Source organism: Dendrobates tinctorius, unplaced genomic scaffold (genome assembly GCF_039654945.1).
Source record: "Dendrobates tinctorius isolate UK_male_01 unplaced genomic scaffold, ASM3965494v1 ptg000017l, whole genome shotgun sequence".
Taxonomy (NCBI): domain Eukaryota; kingdom Metazoa; phylum Chordata; class Amphibia; order Anura; family Dendrobatidae; genus Dendrobates; species Dendrobates tinctorius.
The window spans coordinates 15,941,180-15,963,750 of record NW_027361685.1 but is presented as its reverse complement, the minus strand read 5'-3'; the positions used below and the strand labels follow the sequence as shown (position 1 = coordinate 15,963,750).

Here is a 22,571-nt window from a genome sequence, read left to right as displayed (position 1 = left end):
TCCCCCACCTCATTGTAGATTGTAAGCTCTCACCAGCAGGGTCGGCTTATTTTGCTTTAATTATTGTATTGTTAACATTACTTATGACTTGTGTTTTGAAACTGTTAAACTGTAAAGCGCTGAGGAATATGCTGGCGCTATATAAGGATTATTATTATATAAAAATGGGGGGCAGGTCAGTGAGGGATCAGTGACCTGTCATAAGCCAATACAGATGAATATGTAATCAGAGCACCACATAAAGGCCCGCCCACAGCCCCACCCACAGGCACGCCCACAGCCCCGCCCCAGAGCACGAGAATCTCATTAACTGAAAGCTACAAATAGAGATTAAACAGTAAACCAGAGTTGCCCTCATTTATGGTGGATTATTGGAGCTACTATGAATCCTGACCAGAAGATTAGAGATAATAATATTGCTCCCCATTTCAGGAGAGATTGTGCAGTAATCTGAATTCCTTAGGATCAAAAACAATGTAATTTATGACGTGGAGGGAATCCATGAAATCAGGGCTGGAGCCAACACATCTCCTGCAGGCGGGAATAAATGTATATTACAGCCATCGGCCACGCACAGCTTAGAGATCTATCATGGCACAGGTGGAATGTTTGTCCTGTAGTTTATCACAATCCTCCTGAAGTTAGTTGGTTTTAATACAAATTGAAAAGTCAGGATAAAGGGAAACTCTGCTGTTACTGGACAGAAATTCACACTTGGCCTCACTGCACATTTACTGTTGTCGCTCATAAAAGGGAAGTTTGGTCAGAAAGACTGGACCTTGTCTTGTAGGGACCATGAGACATTCAGCAGCACAGAAGGGAGAGAAGATTCGTCCGATAAGATCTCAGGGATCTAGGAAGCCAACAGCATCATTACCCTCCGCTTTCTCTTACAGGCCCAGCATAAGATTTTTCTACAAGTGATTTTCTATCTTGTCAGCACATTCTACGTACGCTGTCATTTGGCTTTATAGTTACAGATCTGGGCAGGTAATGGTCAGCGTCTCCTAATGTGAAGGAGAGAATGGATAATGAAATCAATTATTAAACCTTATATAAGTCAGTTCAGATATGGTATACCAAGATGGCGTCTGTGTCTTCAGATAACATCCTGGAAGGAATCCTTGGAATGCAGAAGCTGAGATACTGGATACCATATATGGAAGTGAAGTTGAAATGGACCTATCATAGACTGACACTGGCTACTCAGGAGATTGTGTGACACCCATTTCCTGTCACTTTGTCATAAGAATAAACTTCAGTTGTGTGCAAGCCTTTGCTGAGAAAGGAGTAGACATCTAACTCTGTGTTTGGTGTGACTCTTGAAGTGTGCACTCGGCCTATATTGGGTCAGGTACAAGCAATCATAAAGATCTCGCTTTAAGGGATCACCCTCACACTAATCCCAGGAGTTATGTGGATCCTCCAGGTTGTAAGTTCTATAGAAAAGGGCTTTCAATGCCCAAAGTCATTTGAACAGTTTTGGGTGGAGGAGAATGTTGAGGTCTAGAGGCAAAATGGTGATCATGGTAATACGGCCGGACTACACCACCGATAAAGCAGCGACAGCCGGTGACTGAGAGGAATCTGTGACTTCTCTGCATTCAGTGGTTACTACTCACCTGGGTAGTCATATGTGGGAATCTCCTCTTTACACCGCTCATCATCTCTCACATGTGTCTCTGTAGTATTAATATGGGTCAGATCTTCACCCTGAAACAAATATTGTAAAAGTCACAGACAGATGGAGACGTCCCATCTATGATCAGCTCTAATCCTGCCATCTCCACCGCTCTCATTACACAAGTATAAAACATATAATACTGGTGGATAAAACAAGACTGAGCACAAGACCTTCACAGCCGTCTACACATCATAGGGGAGATCTCCTGACACCTTCTCTCCATCTACCTGATGATCCTGAGGAGCACTGGGATCTTCTTGGTTACAGTCCTGTGGAAGACGAGGACGGGGACATCTCTCTGGTGTTGTCCTCTTACTGGATAGATCTGGAGGAAACACATACAGGGACTGAATTCATTCTCTACATACAGATAATTATAGGCCGTGTGTATTTAGTCCTGTCTATTACCTGGAGATGTGAGGGGCTGGGGAACCTCCATTATGACGTTCTTGTACAGATCGCTGTGTTCTTCTAAATACTCCCACTCCTCCATGGAGAAATAGACAGAGACATCCTGACACCTTATAGGAACCTGACACATACAATGATATACCGTCATCCCCCGATCCCTTCATAGCGTTACTGTATAATGTCCCAGCAGTGTCACCTCTCCAGTCAGCAGCTCAGTCATCTTGTAGATGAGTTCTAGGATCTTCTGGTCATTGATGTCCTCATGGATCAGGGGGTGAGGTGGAGGCCCCGTGATTGGGCTCAGGGGTCTTCCCCATCCCTCAGACACAGGGTCCGGACAGCGATCACTAGAGGTCTTCTTCACCACTGTGTAATCCTGGTTATGGAGGACACATTAATAAATCTCACTCCAGACATTTCCAGAGTCCTCACCTCTCCAGTTCTGTCCATCTGTTATTCCCATAGATAAGAATGATGTAATGTGACATCATCACAATCTCTCACCTCTCCAGTGAGACGGAAGAGGATCTCTAGGGTGAGGTGTAATATCCTCTCCGCCATCTTGTCTCTGTCCATATCCGTCCTTGATGGGTAAATCAGGAAAATTCTCTTTTGTAGATCTTCACTGAGAGGATCCGATATTGTAGAGACCTGAATGAGAAGATGATCCGATGTAACATCATAAGAATCCTGTGTAATAATACAATTACTGGAGATAATAAGGGAAACATATGAGATTTATTATTTTACAGGGTTTAGTTTTCTTCCCTGACATCTACTAATAAAACCTATATATTTAGGCCACAGACAACAAGCAGTTTCCACCTCGGAGTCGGCAGCTGAACATGTTCCTCATAGACTCATCTTCCATAACGCTAATTCTCGTCTCATTACCGGCACTGGAATCGGCATTAGCAATACTGCAGGAGATATTCATTACACGCGACATGAGAAATAACTCCTTCATGATGGGGACGACATCTTCATCTCCTATTACGGCTCTAGAGACAGATTTGACCAGAGTCGGTCACTGCCTCCATCCCCACCGGCCGTCTATATGAAGGTTTCCCATCTTCCCCGCACTGGAATCTTCTATTACGTTAGATCTCAGCTCTGAGTCACACACAGAAGTTTGAGGCTTTTCGAAAAGATTTTTTGTTTACACAATCAACGCGGACAGAAATGATCTGATCCCAAAGTCTCCATGTACAGTGATTTATGGGGATTATTTCTGTCCTTAGGCTTTCCTATATTACAAGAAAAACACCAGAAAAAGCCGATATTAAAACGTTTCTAATGAAAAATTGGCTCCAACAATTCTTGTAAAAAGAAAAACAAAGCAGAAGACACATTTTACTATTTTTTAACAAGTGAAACATTTTTTTTTTTTTTTTTTTTACAAATTAATTCTTTTTGGAACCATAACATATATGAACACCGCAGGGACGGCACAGGAGCGGCTGCAACAAAAACCATGGCAGTTTAAAGGGAAGATGCCATCAAAGCCGCATGTGGCATTGGCGTGCGTTCCACATGCCGCATGTGGCCTTGGCGTGCGTTCCACATGCCGCATGTGGCATTGGCGTGCGTTTTTTAAATATTAATAATCCGTTAATTTTGTATAAGACTCAGTTCTGTACATTGCTTTAGCTGACACGACATAGGCTATTTTTGTAAGTTTGGCTCATGGTACAGGACAACTCCATATATACCTGGATCACGTGCTTTAGGAGACGTATATAATTCATGGCTCACTCTAGAGGTCGCTCGCTCCTTCCCTCACCAACATGAGACACAGACGCAAGATGTCATCTCTGCACGGACATAACTGAACAGCTGGTATGTTAATCCAACTCACATCCAGAGAAGCTACGCACTACAGGACACATGTCTTTTCAGAGTTCCAGGAAAGAAGGTTACAAGCTTAGCTATGAACTAATGGACAATCTCTCTTTCTCCTATTTTTATGTTTTTCTGTAATAATCTTTTCTTTGATGGAAGAAACCAAATAAACCACTACATTTTTATCTGGTAACTAGTCCTGAGTATTTTACAAGACTCACATTATTTTACATTGGAGAGCCAGCCACATCTGAATTTTTGTATTTTTTTTGCGGATTTCCCTCAACTTGCCCAAAAGGGGGATTGAACTTTGCTAACGTCAGTCATATGTGCAAGTTATCAGGAACTCCACTACTCACAAGAATCAGACAGAACCTAGAAGTGAGGACTAAGAATTGCCAGATAGATTGAGAAGTACTACAAGTGCCAAAGTGCCAGACGTGCTGAAGCCAGACGTGTGAAGACAAGAGCCCAGCGTTGTCCATCAAAGGAACAAGCTGAGACATTTCAAGGTAAGAGAAATAAAATGGATGTCATTAATTCTTATGCTAAGCAGAGTAAATTGAAATTTAAGTCTGTAGACAAGTCTAATCCAGAAGTATTATGGCTTAGCTTATATGCAGAGTGTGAACTGGAGAATCAGAAGTTAGATTCTAAGTTTTTCAATAGAGAAAGAGAGAGATTAAAAAATATTCTACAGATGGTAGATATATTTCATAGATCTGTGTCAGAGAAATCCAAAAATGATTGTGTAAAGGAAAATAGTGATGTTCCCGAGATACATTGTAATGTGGAAAAGCAGTTACAAGATGAAAGGCAAATAGTAGCAGCAGCCATTGAAGGTGACCTTGCAGACGTGGAACAAGATGGAGAAGTAGGAGGAGACTTCAGAATTGACGTAGAGGACGTTCAAGGGAAAGACGGACCACTAAAAATAGACGACTCACAGGCCCAACTCCGAAGTAAAGTAAGGAAAAGTTTGCTAAAAATATGGAAAATCATTCCTGCATATGATAACAAAATCCATGTTTGTAGAAACTCTGAGGTTTTTGAAAGCTGTGTTGACAAATTTGATTTATCTAACGAGGAGAAGAATCAGTTGTCCAAAATGTGGATCCCTGTAACCTTTGCTAGGAGATTGACTTTAAAGTTATCTGGTGAAACACATGAGAACTTAAATGATAAAGACAGATTACAAAGTCTAATTTTTTGTTCATCAAATGAAAATCATCCAGATATTGATATTCTTCAAAAATTAAGGATTGGTCGGAAGGAATGTACTTTCACGTTTATGTCTATATATGAACGTCTGTACAAAATGCTGAGTGAGAATGTCAAAACACCGTCCCTCATAAGGAGTTTTGTAAGCAAATTTTGTTTTTTAAATCCTGCATCTCGTGTTATTGCGTCACAAAAAGATTCATTGTTTGAATGTGCACAATCCCTTGATTTTGTCAGAAGACACGAGAATCGTGAAAGGAAAGTAAATAGTGCTAATTTTGTGAAGACAGGCAGAGTAAAATCTTATCAGAAGCCTGTATTAGCAAAGCCTTCTAAAATGAGTTTTCCCCAAAATCAAATTTATGAAGAACGAAGAAAATCACGTTTGTTATAAGCCTTATGGAATGATGCAAAGGATCACCGAAAAGACACAGATTAAATTAAGAAAAATGATGAGTTTTGATCTTCTTTCTGTAAAAAAGATGGCCGAATGTGACAGACAGAAGCAGGTGGTGAGTGACATCATTGACTTTGAGCTGAAGGGTCCATCGGAGCAGCTCAGAAAATCCGTTAACTTCAAAGTAGCAAGAATATTTAAAGACATCTTTTACAGGGAAAGAGTGGGTGTAGGAATTGGCTAGAAAAAGTAATTATATATATATTGTGCAAAAGAATTATACAATTAGTTATATGTAATTATTTTATAGAGTATAATCCTGTAGTTCTATAGTTTTGTATATACATATTCATACAGTATATATAGAGTGTTTGTAGGAGTAGAGATTGTAGAACTGTATTTTTTAGTGAAAATTAAAATCTACATCAGTAATAATATTTAGAATTATGAATATGATATTAACCTTCTCTTTTATTTTTCCTTAGAATTTTCATTTCAAAGCAGGACTTAATCGGAAAAATTCTCTTACAAGGATTTATGCCTTTATTTACACAGGAAGTTGCAATAATTGCATGATTTTATATTTAACACTTAAAAGGAAATAACTAACTGCATTTTAAAATGTGTTCTGTGTGTGTTCCTTTACTGCATGACTTGAGAAGAAGAAGAAAGAGAAGAAATTCGAAGTGCACCTGAAGAAACAGAGGAATGGAGACATGTGACCCAGAGAAGCAGGAGGATCAGGAGGCAGTCAGCACCCATACTGCTCAGAAACCAGTACCAGGCTCTCACGCAGGAAAACGATGAAGAAATACATCAGGATAAGACTTTGCCCACAAACAGCAACCTTGTACGCCTTCAGAGTCCTCCTGGATGGAGAAAGAAAAATGTTGTGAAGAAGAAACGGAGAGTGGTGGTCATGGGGGATTCCCTGTTGAGAGGAACAGAGGCCGCTATCTGCAGACCGGATATAACTTCAAGAGAAATGTGCTGTCTTCCAGGTGCAAAAATTAAAGATGTGTCTGACAGGATATCAGGACTCTTCAGACCTACAGATGACTACCCATTCCTGCTACTACATGTGGGGACAAATGACACCGCAAGAAACGACCTGGAAACCATCTGCAGAGACTTTGAAGACTTAGGCAAGAAAGTGAAAGAACTGGGAGCGCAGGTGGTCTTCTCTTCCATCCTCCCAGTGGATGGCCATGGAACAAGGAGGTGGAATAAGATTCTACAGGTGAACAACTGGCTACGTCGATGGTGCCGTCAGCAACGATTTGGATTTCTGGATCACGGAGTGAACTACTTATACGATGGACTACTTGCTAGAGATGGGGTGCACCTTACGAAGACTGGAAAACATGTATTTGGAAGTCGCCTTGCTACACTTGTAAGGAGAGCTTTATACTAGAACAACATGGGAAGGGAAGCAAAAGACCAGAAAAAGCCATACACCTGACAAATGCTATTGAGAACTCTGCTATTAGAAGTGGAAAGGAAGAACAAAGACGAAAGAATCTAATTAATAAAAATATTGGAGAAAGAGAAACCAATCACAAACTAAAATGCTTCTATACTAATGCACAAAGCATGGGCAACAAACAAGGAGAATTGGAACTACTAACACAGGAAAAGAAATATGATGTCATTGGAATCACTGAAACTTGGTGGGACAATACACATGATTGGAATACAAGACTAGAAGGATACAACTTATTTGTAAGAAACAGACTTGATAAACGAGGAGGTGTCGCATTGTATGTTAGAAACACGTATATCTGCACAGAGATTGAAGCTTCAGAGACTGGGAGTTCTGTGGAAACTGTTTGGGTAAGAATACAAGGACAGAACAATGGAAAGGACACCATTGTAGGCATTTACTACAGGCCGCCTGTGCAAGCTGAAGATATGGATGAACTCTTTATGCATCAAATGGCCAAGTTCTCCAAAAAATATGACATAGTTGTCATGGGAGATTTCAACTATCCAGACATTTGTTGGGAATCTCTCTCAGGCAAAATTAACAGGTCAAGGAAATTCTTATCCTCTCTTGCTGACAACTTTATCTTCCAAAAGGTAGGGGAGAAAACAAGGGGAACTGCTACCTTGGATCTAATCCTTATAAACAGGGAGGAAATGGTTGAGGAGGTAAAAGTGGCTGGGACCCTAGGAGGTAGTGACCATGCTATTTTAGAATTTTGGATAACTAGAGGCGGAAGACCTGTGAAGACTCAGACGTCAAGGTTAGATTTCAGAAAGGCAGATTTTAAGGGATTCAGAAAGAGAATTGGAGGGATCCAATGGCTGGATATCCTAAAAGACAAAAATGTCCAGGAGGGATGGGAAATCTTGAAAAATGAAATTCTCAAAGCACAGTTGTTAACAATTCCGAAAAGAGGGAAGAATAGGAAGCATTTAAGGAAACCAGGATGGATGAACACAGAACTTAAGCACATGCTAAAAAGGAAGAAAAAAATGTTTATAAAATGGAAAGAGGGAGGCATATCTAAAGAAGAATATAATGCTGTCTGCAGAACCTGCAGGGCACAAATCAGATTAGCTAAAGCTGAAAATGAATTGAGGCTTGCAAGAGATGTCAAAAACAATAATAAAGGATTTTGGGGATATGTCAAAAGTAAAAGAAAAGTCAAAGATGCTATAGGATTTTTACAGGATGAAAATGATGAAATGGTAAGACAGGATGTTGAGAAGGCTGAACTTTTAAATTCCTATTTTGCATCTGCTTTCTCTCAGAAAGGAAATGTAACATCAACTGTTATTCACTGTCCTATTAAGGGAATAGAAGAATCCAGGATATCTATAAACAGAAAGATAGTGAGGAAACACTTAGCTAACCTAAATGAATACAAGTCTCCAGGTCCAGATGAATTACACCCCAGAGTACTGAAGGAGATAGCAGAAGAAATTTTTGAACCCCTCTCCATAATCTTTGAAAATTCTTGGAGAACAGGAGAAGTGCCAGAAGACTGGAGAAGAGCAAATGTTGCTCCTATCTTCAAAAAGGGGAAGAAGGTGGACCCAGGCAACTATAGGCCGGTGAGTCTGACTTCTATACCAGGAAAGATCTTTGAACAAATTATTAAACAACATGCATGTCAATACCTGGATAAGAATGAAGTGATTAAACAGAGTCAGCATGGGTTTGTAACTAATAAGTCATGTCAGACTAACTTAATTTCCTTCTATGACGGTATCACTGATTGGGTGGATCAAGGAAATGCTGTAGATATAGTATATCTTGACTTCAGCAAAGCATTTGACAAAGTCTCTCATACAATCCTTATTGAAAAAATGACTAAGTATGGAATGGACAAGGCAACTGTTAGGTGGATTCATAACTGGCTTAGTGATCGGACCCAAAAAGTGGTCGTAAATGGCTGCACATCCAGTTGGAAGAATGTCTCAAGTGGGGTACCACAGGGCTCTGTCCTGGGCCCTGTATTGTTCAACATCTTTATCAATGATTTAGATGAAGGAATTGAGGGTAAACTGATTAAATTTGCTGATGACACAAAGCTAGGAGGGATAGCTAATACTAGAGAAGAGAGAGAGAGGATTCAAAAAGATTTAAATAAACTGGAGAAGTGGGCAGCAACTAACAGAATGGTTTTTAACAGGGAGAAATGCAAAGTACTACATCTGGGCAATAAAAATGAAAAAAGCATATATAGAATGGGAGGAATAGGGCTAAGTGACAGCACATGTGAAAAAGACTTGGGTATACTAATAGATCACAGACTGAATATGAGTCAACAGTGTGATGCAGCAGCAAAAAAGGCAAATGCAATTCTAGGATGTATTAACAGAAGCATACAGTCTAGATCACGTGAAGTCATTATTTCCCTCTACTCCTCTTTGGTCAGACCTCATCTGGAATATTGTGTCCAGTTTTGGGCACCACATTTTAAAAAAGACATCAACAAACTGGAGCAAGTTCAGAAAAGAGCGACCAGAATGGTGACCGGTCTGCAAACCCTGTCTTATGAGGAAAGGTTGCAGGATTTGGGAATGTTTAGTTTGCAAAAGAGAAGACTGAGAGGAGACTTAATAGCTGTCTACAAATATCTAAAGGGCTGTCACATTGTAGAAGGATCAACTTTATTCTTATTTGCACAAGGAAAGACTAGAAGCAATGGGATGAAACTGAATGGGAGGAGACACAGATTAGATATTAGAAAAAACTTTTTGACAGTTAGAGTGATCAATGAGTGGAACAGGCTGCCACGAGAAGTGGTGAGTTCTCCTTCAATGGAAGTCTTCAAACAGAGGCTGGACAGACATCTGACTGGGATGATTTAGCGAATCCTGCTTTGAGCAGGGGGTTGGACCAGATGGCCCAGGAGGTCCCTTCCAACTCTACGATTCTATGATTCTATGAATGACTACCACAGTATATGAAATTTGAACCTTGTTCTAATAATAAGTATACCAGTATACTATGTCCCTGTTCTTTAGGAAAATAATTTTTAAGGAGGGTCTCAACTTTTGCAAACCAATGGAATTTTTTTCCATGCTTAAGCCTAAGTGCACACGTACCGGAACTCTCGCGGAAATTACCGCGAGAATTCCCGAATTCCATTCCGCGGGAAAGTCGCATTTTAAATTCCCGCGATTTTCCCGCGGAAAAACTAGCATTTTGCAAGCGTAATTAGCTTGCAAAACGCTAGCGTTTTCCAAGCGATCTGTAGCATCGCTTGGAGAACTGATTGACAGGTTGGTCACACTCGTCAAACATAGTGTTTGACGAGTGTGACCAACTTTTTACTACTGAGGCCGCCTATGCAGCATCAGTAGTAAAAGATAGAATGTTAAAAAAAATAAAAAATGGTGTTATTCTCACCTTCCGTCTTCCCGCGCAGCCGTTCCCAGTAATCCTTTGCGAAAATGCCCGCGATGACATCCGTTCTCGCGGGATTGCGAAGTCTCGCGGTCATTCGCGCGATGTCATCGCGAATTACCGCGAGACTTCGCGATCCCGCGAGAACGGACGCCATCGTGGGCATTTTCGCAAAGGATTACTGGGAACGGAAGCGTGGAGAGAGGCGGGAATGCTGTGCGGGACGCCGGAAGGTAAGAATAACAATATTTTTTTATTTTAATTCTATTTTTTACAGGGATATGGTACCCAAAGCCCGGAGGACAGTCTCATCTCCTCCGGACCGTGGGTACCATCCGCAATTGCTCTGCTTACTTTTCGCATGGTGTGCACAGCCACTTGCGGGAAGTAAGCGGAACAATGCATTCCTATGGGTGCGGGATCGCTGCGATTCCGCAAAATTAATGAGCATGCTGCGGTTTTTACCGCGAAGCGATTCCGCCGCGGTAAAAACCGCAGCATTAGCACAGCATTGCGGAATCCCATAGGAATGCATGGGATGCTTATTTTTCGCGGCAAAATCGCGCGGTTAAAACCGCCGCGGAAACGCGAAAAAAACGCCACGTGTGAACTCAGCCTAAATGTCAAGTATAGCTATACAATATATTTTTATGTCATTTGTATTTGGGGAATATTCAAAGAAATATTAAGACTAAATTTAAATAGTTTACAATGCATTGATAATTAGGATAATTTGGGTTAAAATACGTGTATTCATCACACCTCTGTATGTGGGATAATATGTGACACAGTCTGAGTGACAGTGACTGAGTGTAGGAGCAGCTGCTGAGCGAGTAATGTGATACGTTTGGTGTGTGTGAGGCCTCAGGATTCTGAATGCATTAAAAAAAAAACAAAAAAAAACAAAAAACCTGTCTTTAGGAGAAATATGCAGATCAGTTAAATTACTAGAATATTAAGATATAATGAAATATTATCTACACAACATATATTTCTATAGTAATTTCTTGATTTAGTTAATTGTGATAAGCGCTAAGTGCAATCGCACATCAAAATGGTTTATGAAGAAAATCTACATTTAAATTAATTTTTCCAAAGGATAATTTTATACTATTCAAATTAGTTTTAATGGTTACACATCTTCAGACAAATAATGGTATAAGCAAGTATAATATTTACACAATTTATAAATTAATTATTTTTAATTTTGGTTTTGATAAATGAATTATTTCATAAAACAATATTTTTCGGTATTAATGGGGAAAAAGTGTTTTTGATCCTGACTACATCACATTTGATTAATACCTCTTCTTCACACATTTTAATAAAAAAGAAATATTAATAAGGTACAATGGTATAAGTATTGGGTATAATAACATTTGAGTATTATAAAGAGTCATTTCTGAGGAGTATTACATGCAAAGTTGCATAATTTGAATGTTTTGGTAATACAAGTTTATGACAATTATGAAATAATCCAGATCATGGAAATATTAAGGGTATATGTTACTGAAGACATAACTACTCTGCATCAACATAAAGGCCTTATTTTTATTCTTATTCGTATTTTAATTTAATTTTTTATTCTATTTTTTATTTTAATTCTTACATTTTTATTTTTTCTTTCATCAATAGTAAAGTAATATCTACTATAGAATTTTGCTTCATTAAATATAACAATGATACGGTTTCATTACAAAGGAAAATGTTTCAGTTCTGAGTTATATGCAACAATTCTTTTATTCATTCATTCGCTCACTCATATATTCTTATTTTGGTTCATGGCTTTACATTCCTACATATTATTAGTATAATAAATATATTCCTTATTAATAAAGATGAAAACACTGGTTACATAAAACACAGTGACACCTATGGGTTGGAAAAGGTAATTACACCTATGACATAAAAAATGTTCTATCACATGAAGAATATGGATAATAATGTATTATCACTTATTATTGGTTTATTATTTCAAACATTGAAATCCATATACGGTACAAATTCTGATAATAATTATATGGATATTGCTGATTGCTATGGTACGCTGTGATATTATAGGATAGGAAAATTACCAGATTTGGTATAGAATAGGGAATGAAGACTTCAAGCAAGATACTGAAATTACGTTAAGACTTTTCATATTTCTAAACTTTATTGATTCTTATCAGTTGCAAGAAGAATGCTGCTATCCAGAAGTCCCAGAAGGTAACAAAGCTATGATTACTGAGTAATAGACTGTGTTAATTACAAGTGCAGTATCCACCACCGACAGTCACAAGTGCAGTATCCACCACCGACAGCCACAAGTGCAGTATCCACCACCGACAGCCACAAGTGCAGTATCCACCACCGACAGCCACAAGTGCAGTATCCACCACCGACAGCCACAAGTGCAGTATCCACCACCGACAGCCACAAGTGCAGTATCCACCACCGACAACCACAAGTGCAGTATCCACCACCGACAGCCACAAGTGCAGTATCCACCACCGACAGCCACAAGTGCAGTATCCACCACCGACAGTCACAAGTGCAGTATCCACCACTGACAGTCACAAGTGCAGTATCCACCACTGACAGTCACAAGTGCAGTATCCACCACTGACAGTCACAAGTGCAGTATCCACCACTGACAGCCACAAGTGCAGTATCCACCACTGACAGCCACAAGTGCAGTATCCACCACTGACAGCCACAAGTGCAGTATCCACCACTGACAGTCACAAGTGCAGTATCCACCACTGACAGTCACAAGTGCAGTATCCACCACTGACAGCCACAAGTGCAGTATCCACCACTGACAGCCACAAGTGCAGTATCCACCACTGACAGCCACAAGTGCAGTATCCACCACTGACAGTCACAAGTGCAGTATCCACCACTGACAGTCACAAGTGCAGTATTCACCACTGACAGCCACAAGTGCAGTATCCACCACTGACAGTCACAAGTGCAGTATCCACCACTGACAGTCACAAGTGCAGTATCCACCACTGACAGTCACAAGTGCAGTATCCACCACTGACAGCCACAAGTGCAGCATCCACCACTGACAGCCACAAGTGCAGCATCCACCACTGACAGCCACAAGTGCAGCATCCACCACTGACAGCCACAAGTGCAGTATCCACCACTGACAGCCACAAGTGCAGAATCCACCACTGACAGTCACAAGTGCAGAATCCACCACTGACAGTCACAAGTGCAGTATCCACCACTGACAGCCACAATTAAAGTGTCTAACCTGACAACCAGAGGACGATGATCCTATGATGCTGAGATGAACTGTGTTATCACGTTCTTACCAAGTTCCAGAGGTTTCCAATCACCTGTAAAGCTTTGATGAAGGCTGGTGAACAATGAAGGTAATTGTCAGGAAGCTACAACCCTGACATGTGTCCTGTGCATTAGGACAAGGACTGGTTATGATGCTATGTTTAGCAAGGAAGAGTCATTTTAACCCTTGCTTTGCTGACCAAAGATGTCACACCTGTTCAAAGACCAGTGCCGATGGAGGATTCCAGAATATCCAAGGCGAGCCAATGTAAGCCCAGGTTTTTTTAAAGGTGAGATTGCACAGATATTAAAGCTGCATTTCATCTATAGACTTTGTTTCCTTATCAACATTTGAATTTATGGACTTTGATTTTATACACAACACGATTTCTAAAACATCTATATGCTATAGAAAAACTGTGTTTTTAAAAGAACCAAGAAGAAGACAGAAGACATCAAAATGAAGACCAGATGACATCAGATGATGATGACTGGACCTGAGATGCTTCAATTTAGATTTAGGGAAGTATAATTATACATATTGTATATGAATATTGTTCACGGCTTACCATAACATGAATTCACATCATTACGTGCGTATAACAATAATCTGATGTTATTGATATTAAATTATTTTGTCAAAGAAGAAGAAAAGAAGAAAGAAGATCTTGTTATATTTTGAGGGTTCCAATTAATGTCTGTCTCCCTCAAAAGGGGGAATTGTTAAATATTAATAATCCGTTAATTTCGTATAAGACTCAGTTCTGTACATTGCTTTAGCTGACACGACATAGGCTATTTTTGTAAGTTTGGCTCATGGTACAGGACAACTCCATATATACCTGGATTACGTGCTTTAGGAGACGTATATAATTCATAGCTCACTCTAGAGGTCGCTCGCTCCTTCCCTCACCAACATGAGACACAGACGCAGGATGCCATCTCTGCACGGACATAACTGAACAGCTGGTATGTTAATCCAACTCACATCCAGAGAAGCTACGCACTACAGGACACATGTCTTTTCAGAGTTCCTGGAAAGAAGGTTACAAGCTTAGCTATGAACTAATGGACAATATCTCTTTCTCCTATTTTTATGTTTTTCTGTAATAATCTTTTCTTTGATGGAAGAATCCAAATAAACCACTATATTTTTATCTGGTAACTAGTCCTGAGTATTTTACAAGACTCACATTATTTTACAGCGTTCCACATGCCGCATTGGCGTGCGTTCCACATGCCGCATGTGGCATAGGCGTGCGTTCCACATGCCGCATGTGGGATTGGCGTGCGTTCCACATGCCGCATGTGGCTTTGGCGTGCGTTCCACATGCCGCATGTGGCTTTGGCGTGCGTTCCACATGCCGCATGTGGCTTTGGCGTGCGTTCCACATGCCGCATGTGGCCTTGGCGTGCGTTCCACATGCCGCATGTGGCCTTGGCGTGCGTTCCACATGCCGCATGTGGCTTTGGCGTGCGTTCCACATGCCGCATGTGGCTTTGGCGTGCGTTCCACATGCCGCATGCGGCTTTGGCGTGCGTTCCACATGCCGCATGCGGCTTTGGCGTGCGTTCCACATGCCGCATGCGGCTTTGGCGTGCGTTCCACATGCCGCATGCGGCTTTGGCGTGCGTTCCACATGCCGCATGCGGCTTTGGCGTGCGTTCCACATGCCGCATGCGGCTTTGGCGTGCGTTCCACATGCCGCATGCGGCTTTGGCGTGCGTTCCACATGCCGCATGTGGCTTTGGCGTGCGTTCCACAAGCCGCATGTGGCTTTGGCGTGCGTTCCACATGCCGCATGTGGCTTTGGCGTGCGTTCCACATGCCGGAAATAAAAGGCTGTGGACCGCGCGTCATCAAGCCAAATCGGTTGCATATTCTACTTCTATGTGGTTCAAGAAACCACAAGTTATTTTGGCGTGCGTTCCACTTACTGGAAACACTAAGTTGTGGAGTGCACGCCTCTGCCTCATGGGACACAATTAGTAGTTCGCCTTCATTTGAGTGTCGCAGATTTTTTCCTTGCGGCTCACGCACCTTTATGGCACCCTGGCGTGCGTTTCGACCACCGGAAGTACCATGGTATGTATTTCATACTTCCCCCCCCCCACCTTTAGCTCAGCACTATGGCCCCTCACCTCCTATCACAAGGATAAGTCCCCTTCCATGGGGGTGTGCAGGGCTTGTTTAGCACAGGGGGAGCTGTGGAAGGTCAGGGGGGAGTCTTGGGGATACAATATTGTTAGCCCTTTAGGGTCTTGTAGGGCATTTTCTTCCCCTTGTCCTATATGGAGCATCCTGGACCCAGGATCTCCTTTTCCTCCCGCACCCCCTTCATGAATGGCTGAGCTTGTGCCTTTCCTCACTTATTGCTCTGGCATATTCCGGGTGGTAACTCTATTAATGTCATCCAGATTCCAGTCATTACTGTTATATGCAGCCAGAATCTGTCAGTCGCTGTTTGCGGGGTTCTGTGGGATTCTCCCAGATCCCCAACGTGAGATTCTGGGACTTGCTGATTACAGTTCAGCCATTGCAAGTGGGAATCATTCCTCCTGATCGGGCTGTGCTCCTCACACCCCTTTATTTGTGACTTCACCCAAACATTTATATTCACTCACTCTGGGGGACACAAAATTGTTTTTATCCTACTATCTTACTAAAGGTTATGTTTTATCTCCCATCCACCACACTCCAGCTGTGATGGAAATATATACATTTCATACAGATCTCACTTTCATATATCCTTATATACTGATATACACATTTTCATAGCTATCTTGAACCTTATAATCAATTGCTGAAAATGACCTACTAACCCCATGAGCCAGTCTGGAGAACCAGCATAGTCTCGTGGTAGCATTGTCTTGTGATATATCTGCCAGCCATGGGAAAGGAGGAAGTTGGACCAGATGCACTAGCTGATATCGGAGGTTTGCTGACATTGCAAGACAATGCATAAGAGTAAATCAAATGATGCTAAATCACCCTCATGTCGGACACTGCCATATAAGTTCATTTACTCAAATAGCCAATAGCATTAAAACACAAGCCTTATGTTAATTGACTAACCACTCCTTTCTGTATGTAATGATAAAACCATATATGTGCAATAAACCAGCAGAGTCCTGCTGGAAAGAGATACTGCTAACAAGGTGTTTAGGGTGTCTTTTCTGTTGAGCGCTCAATGAGACTCTGTTCTAATTAGGACAGGCCACAGCACACAGAGATATATCTATCTAAATTTCCATATCATCTGGCGCAGAGACGCGCGGCTGTGGACGAAACGCATGGGGACCCTGCTGACCAGAGAGACGGAGGTGCCGACTAAGGCCTTGGCTCATGGGGACGGAGATTTGCGCAACTCCATAAGTAAGGTAAGAAAATCTGGTTATCTTACCTGAATGTCCCCTGTGCCCAGTCCGGGTCTGTACCTCTAGCCGGGCAGGTGTGGTCACCACCGCATTCCCAGGTAGTGTAAAAGTCCACACCCTTATCCAAACCCTGGGATAAGCCAAGGTGTCTGCTTTGGGTCCTGTTTGTGTCTAGATCCGGGAGAGAGCTGATGGAACGGTGATTGATTGTGCATGTGGTTGCTGGGAAACCGATATCTGAGATTCAACTTCCCCTGCTAAGTCCTCACAAATAAACCTGTACACAGGGAGGACAGGAGAGGCCTATCCAGGTATGGGTTGTGGGGGCTTAGAGAGATATCACTAGTCGAGTCTCCTATCAAGCTATCACATATACACCCATGCATCGGAAGGGACAGGAGCACCCAGATCGCCAGGCACGTGGTGGTGTTTAGCTTGGGGGAGATATCGCAAGCCAAATCACTTGACAGGTTGCCACCGATTCACCTGTACATCGGAAGGACAGGAGAGGCCGGCCAGGTACAGATGGTGGCAATTTTGTGGGAGTTATCACGGACTCCTGTTACCGGCGGGACGACCGGTACAGTGTGTTAACATTCCCGGGTGACCGAGCGCAGTACACCAAGTACGATTGTCAGTTGTTGGTTACCAGATCTGCTTGTGCTACGTGTCACTAAAGAGGGCCTCGATTTCTCCCCGGACGTCTATATGTGCATCAACGAAGATCTGAAGCAGAAAGTTTTTTTCCTTTTCTTTTACACTTCCTCTTTTGCCCGTGGGGTGCGTCTCTGATATTTTTCATATTGTCACATTTGTTCTGTACTCTGCTTTTCCCTTGTTTTATCTTGCATTTGGTGGAAGTTTTTTACTGTAGTGTGAGAATTTTTGGGAATGCTGGGTTGTTGAATATATACCATTGTCTCAGTTTGCTCTTTTGTTTCCATTGTTCTCAAAAGATTTTACTGAGAGACGCAGGCAGAGGAAAGGGGAAGTGTGTGTATCCTCCATTTGTGCACGGACATTTTATTGTTGGAAGTTTTACTGAATTTTGGATTTTTGATTTCTTTTTGGAGTGTTCTTTCCAAGTTTTACCAACTTCCTGATTATTCTTTTTGTTTTCTTTTTTTCTCCACTTTCTGAGTTTTTATTAGTTTTCCATTTTCTTTTGAAGTTTTTATAAATATTTTGTTTTTTTTTCTTTTTTCTTTCCTTTTTAAGCAAGTTTAAAAAGGGTTGTGAAGTTTTTGAAGTTTTAATCACTTTTTTTGAAGTTTTTGGAATAGACATAGTAAGTGTTATTCAGAAAGTTATGTAGATTTACAGGGGCAGCTTTTAAGCTGCAGCATGGCATAATGTATTGAGAAGAAAAAAGGGAAGTTAGTTAGTTGAGCTGAATTGAAGTCCGCGTTTTATAAAGTGGCAGCGGATTTACAGCATAGAAGTACTGAGAGTTAGGTGAACAGGAAAGGATTATTTTTACGTGTACAAGAGAGAAAAGTGTTTTCAGCGGAATTCTAAGCTGTGCCGTCTGTGAGGCACCCCGCTCCCCCCCCCCCTGGGAGAAGGCACAAGTCCAAGCATGCCTTCTCTGACTGCAGAAAAGGGGAAGGAGTGCGCTCCTCCTTCCCTCTCCTCCCATCTCTCTCCTCCCTCCATCTCCACTCCTCCCTCATCTATTTTTCCTCCTATATTTCCTCCTCCCTCATCTTTTCCCTATGTCTTTCCTCCTCCCTCATCCCCCTCGTCTTCTCTCTCCCCTCCTCTTCTATCATCTCCCCACCTTTCCACTCTCTACTTTACCCCTCCCTGCTCCTCACCCTCTCTCCCACCTCTCAGTTCATTGTCACCAGCTAGGCCAGTGCCAAATCCAGAAAATGAGGTGTCCTTATCTCCACAGGGCACCCTCTCTAAAGAGCCAGCTAGGATACCAGGAGAAGAAAGTGAAACACTCCCTACACATAACACCACAGGTGCCCCCCCAATACAACAGCTAGCAGAAAGGAGGTGTGAGTCATCAGCATCTGCTGCTGCTGGGTCTTACAATGAGGATCCTAAGTGCCAGGCAGATCTGCAACCTCAGAAGGGGGGGAGCACCCACACAATGTCACAGTTTCTCCTCTGATGAATATGAAGAGGGGACATCATACATGCTGCCCAGTACTAGGCGAAGAAACCCACAGACACCAAGAAGGCAGGGGCAGATAGAGCCAGAACTCTTACATTATGTGCCCTTCACCCCTAGTCAGGTGTTCAGTATTCTGAAAAATCTGCCAGACCTAGATATGGACCCCATGCCATTTTACTGAAGAATGCAGCAGAGCCAGCAAACATATCTGCAATCTGAATTGATCTCTGGTCCATAATGGAATTAAATGCAGGTGAAACACTCTGGCCAATCATGAAGGAACACTTCAAGCTTCCATCAGAATTAGATGTGCACTCCTGGGAGTCAGGATCAAAGCTAATTGAGCAGCTCAGAGAGTGGGCCAAAGCCAGACAAGCACTCAGCCTGCATAACATGAGCCAGGCCGAGACAGAGTCTGTAGACAAGTTTCATGGCAGAGTGAGGCAAGTATTCCAAGACTTAGGCTTCACTATTCATGATCAGATACACAGACAAATGTTGGCAGAGGCCTTTAGGCAAGGACTAAGAGAACCAATCAAGAAGCTGCTGATAGTGATCAGGCCTGAGTACAGGTCAATAGCCGTAGATGCCCTGCTCGTAGTAGCCAGAAGAATTCAGTCCCACCCAGGAGTGCGCAAGACAGCCCCTCCTATGGTGGCCACCGATGTGGAAGAGCACCCACCCTGCAGGGACGGGAGACCCATCAGGTGTTACAACTGTGGCAACCTTGGTCATTTCCAGAACCAGTGCACAGCACCCCGGCAGCCCAGGACATCACGCAGGGGAATAGGCCAAGCAAGAAACACAGGAAACAGTGAAGAACCCTGTCTATAGGACAGAGGCAAGCCAGGTCCGCAAGACATCACGCTCCTGACATGTAAAACTCCATCAGCGGACCCAATACCTCAAATCTCCAGGGGTTGTCATATCTTTCCTTGTGGACACTGGTGCAGTCAGAAGTGTGATGAGGCATGTGGAACTCCCCGACCCCACCTGCCTATCAGAACACTATGTCTTGTGTGGGGATTGAAGGTCAAGTCAGACATTCCCAGCTTAGGGCCCCGTCACACATAGCGACTCACCAGCGATCCCGACAACGATATCACCTTGTCAGGATCGCTGGTGTGTCGCTACATGATCGCTGGTGAGCTGTCAAACAGGCAGCTTCACCAGCGATCAGTATCAGCGACACGCGGGTAACAAGCGACGCACGTCGCTTAGTTTACCCGCATTATATCTTAGTTACCAGCGTGCTGATGCAGGGAGCTGGTAACCAAGGTACACATCGGGTTTCTAAAGGGTGCGCGCCCCTTAGAAACCTGATGTGTACCTTGGTTACCAGCTCCAGTTCGCTGGTCTCCTGCCTGTCACACGCAGCGATGCGTGCTGGCCAGCGGGAGACCAGCGACCCCAAAAATGTCCAGATGTTTCAACAACGATCAGCGATTACTGGCAGGGGGCCAGTCACTGATAGCTGTCACACACAACGATCTCGCTGGTGAGATGGCTGTTGCGTCACAAAACTTGTGACTCAGCAGCGATCTCGCTAGCGAGATCGCTATATGTGATGGGGGCTTTACAAGCCCCTGAGCGTGTGGACACAGCCAGGACACCCCATCCTGTTTCAGTTTATGGTGGAGACCAGCCCACCCCACCTGATGAGACAAATTGACATGACATTTTCTCCACCTCTGACCCAAGAAGAATCCATCATGCTGGTTGCCCTGCAAGAGCCTCGAACAACCGGTGCAAGCCTACTCAAGGAGTAGGAAACGACCTATGCCAAAACATGGTATCCATCCACAGACAGCTGTTTCGGGGTATTGCCCCTCATCAGTGTGGAGTAGGAAAATGGCCAGTAGGAGCAATGTCTAGAGGCATAGGTGGTTTCCTTCATTGGAAACTGCCCTTCCCGTGGTTGTTCCTTCCCGAGGAAAAACCTGGCTAGTCATTGCTTGCGTTGAGAAACATGTGATGGTGTCTCCACGGCTTGTGTTTTGCATGTTTTTACATATTTCCCATAAGGGATGGGGGCATTGCTCTAGAATCACTGCGTTGAGAAACATGTGATGGTGTCTCCACAGTGTTGGATGTTGATCTCCATGAGTTCATTCATCCTCATTTTTCACAGTCTTCTACTAGACATTGCTCCTATATTGCTCCGCCCCCGTCCGCAACGCACCAGCTCCGGCTCTGCCCCCGTCCGCCATGCACCAGCTCCGCCCCCGTCCACCAGGGCTGTGGAGTCGGAGTCGTGGAGTCGGAGTCAGTGCTCATTTTGGTGGAGTCGGTATAAAATAGACTGACTCCGACTCCTAAAATATATAATAAATTGGGTACAGTAGTTTAATGCAGAATGTGCTGAATATTTTTTCATAGGAATTTTTGGAAAGTTATGAAATGTCCTATAAATGGCTGTTCTATTCCTGATCTAAGGCTACATTCACACACAACGTTTTCCCTGTGTTTTTTGAGGATACGTTTTTCAGTTGCCAAAGCAGATCAGCTTTTTAATAAACCGCATCACCTGAAAGGTTTTTGAGCTCATAGATAATGTTTTCAATAGCAAAAGCAGATTAGAAATCTGCTCTATCCATTTATCCATATCTGTCTATCCATATCATATCTGTACCAAAAAGAATGAAAGCCGGGTAGCACACAGACTAACACTCCTTTTTTTTTAGCACCAGTCAGGTCCACCTCATAACTGCCCAAAAGGACGCCCAGGACAGGCAGTGCTCGTCTTCAGTAACACATCAACATCAATTGATAGTTGGAATAAATAGACTGCATTCATCAACACATCTTCTTAAGGTGCAGGCTTTATTTTCAAGTGTAGGGGTGTGCAGTATGAGGTTCTGCAGCAGCTGAGGTGTGCAGTATGAAATTCTGCAGAACAGTATGAGGTTCTGCCCCCCAGGTTTGATCCTGGCTACGCCCATAGTGTGAATGTAGCCTGAGGATCTAGGCTTTATCTTAGCCGAGATAAGTCATAGTGTGTGTATGTATATATATATATATATATATATATATATATATATATATATATACACACACACACACAGTACAGACCAAAAGACTCTTGGTCTTCCTTTCCTGGGGCGGACCTCATGTGAGCCAGTTTCTTTGTAGCGCTTGATGGTTTTTGCCAGTGCACTTGGGGACACTTTCAAAGTTTTCCCAATTTTTTGGACTGACTGACCTTCATTTCTTAAAGTAATGATGGCCACTCGTTTTTCTTTACTCAGCTGCTTTTTTCTTGCCATAATACAAATTCTAACAGTCTATTCAGTAGGACTATAAGGCAAGAAATCCCACTTATTAAACCTGACAGGGCACACCTGTGAAGTGAAAACCATTTCCGGTGACTACC

At 42.7% G+C, this 22,571-nt stretch overlaps 1 protein-coding gene across 1 annotated transcript in view; it reads right to left on the bottom strand.

Annotated features, from left to right (window-relative positions):
- Positions 1-22,571, bottom strand: part of LOC141082310 (uncharacterized) — a 500,638-nt gene that overhangs the window by 5,165 nt on the left and 472,902 nt on the right. The window contains exons 4-6 of the mRNA XM_073566258.1: positions 2,093-2,216; positions 1,912-2,009; positions 1,623-1,713 (exon numbers count right to left, since the gene is read on the bottom strand). Coding sequence (XP_073422359.1) covers positions 1,623-1,713; positions 1,912-2,009; positions 2,093-2,216 — 313 coding nt within the window. The remainder of the gene's footprint in view (positions 1-1,622; positions 1,714-1,911; positions 2,010-2,092; positions 2,217-22,571) is intronic.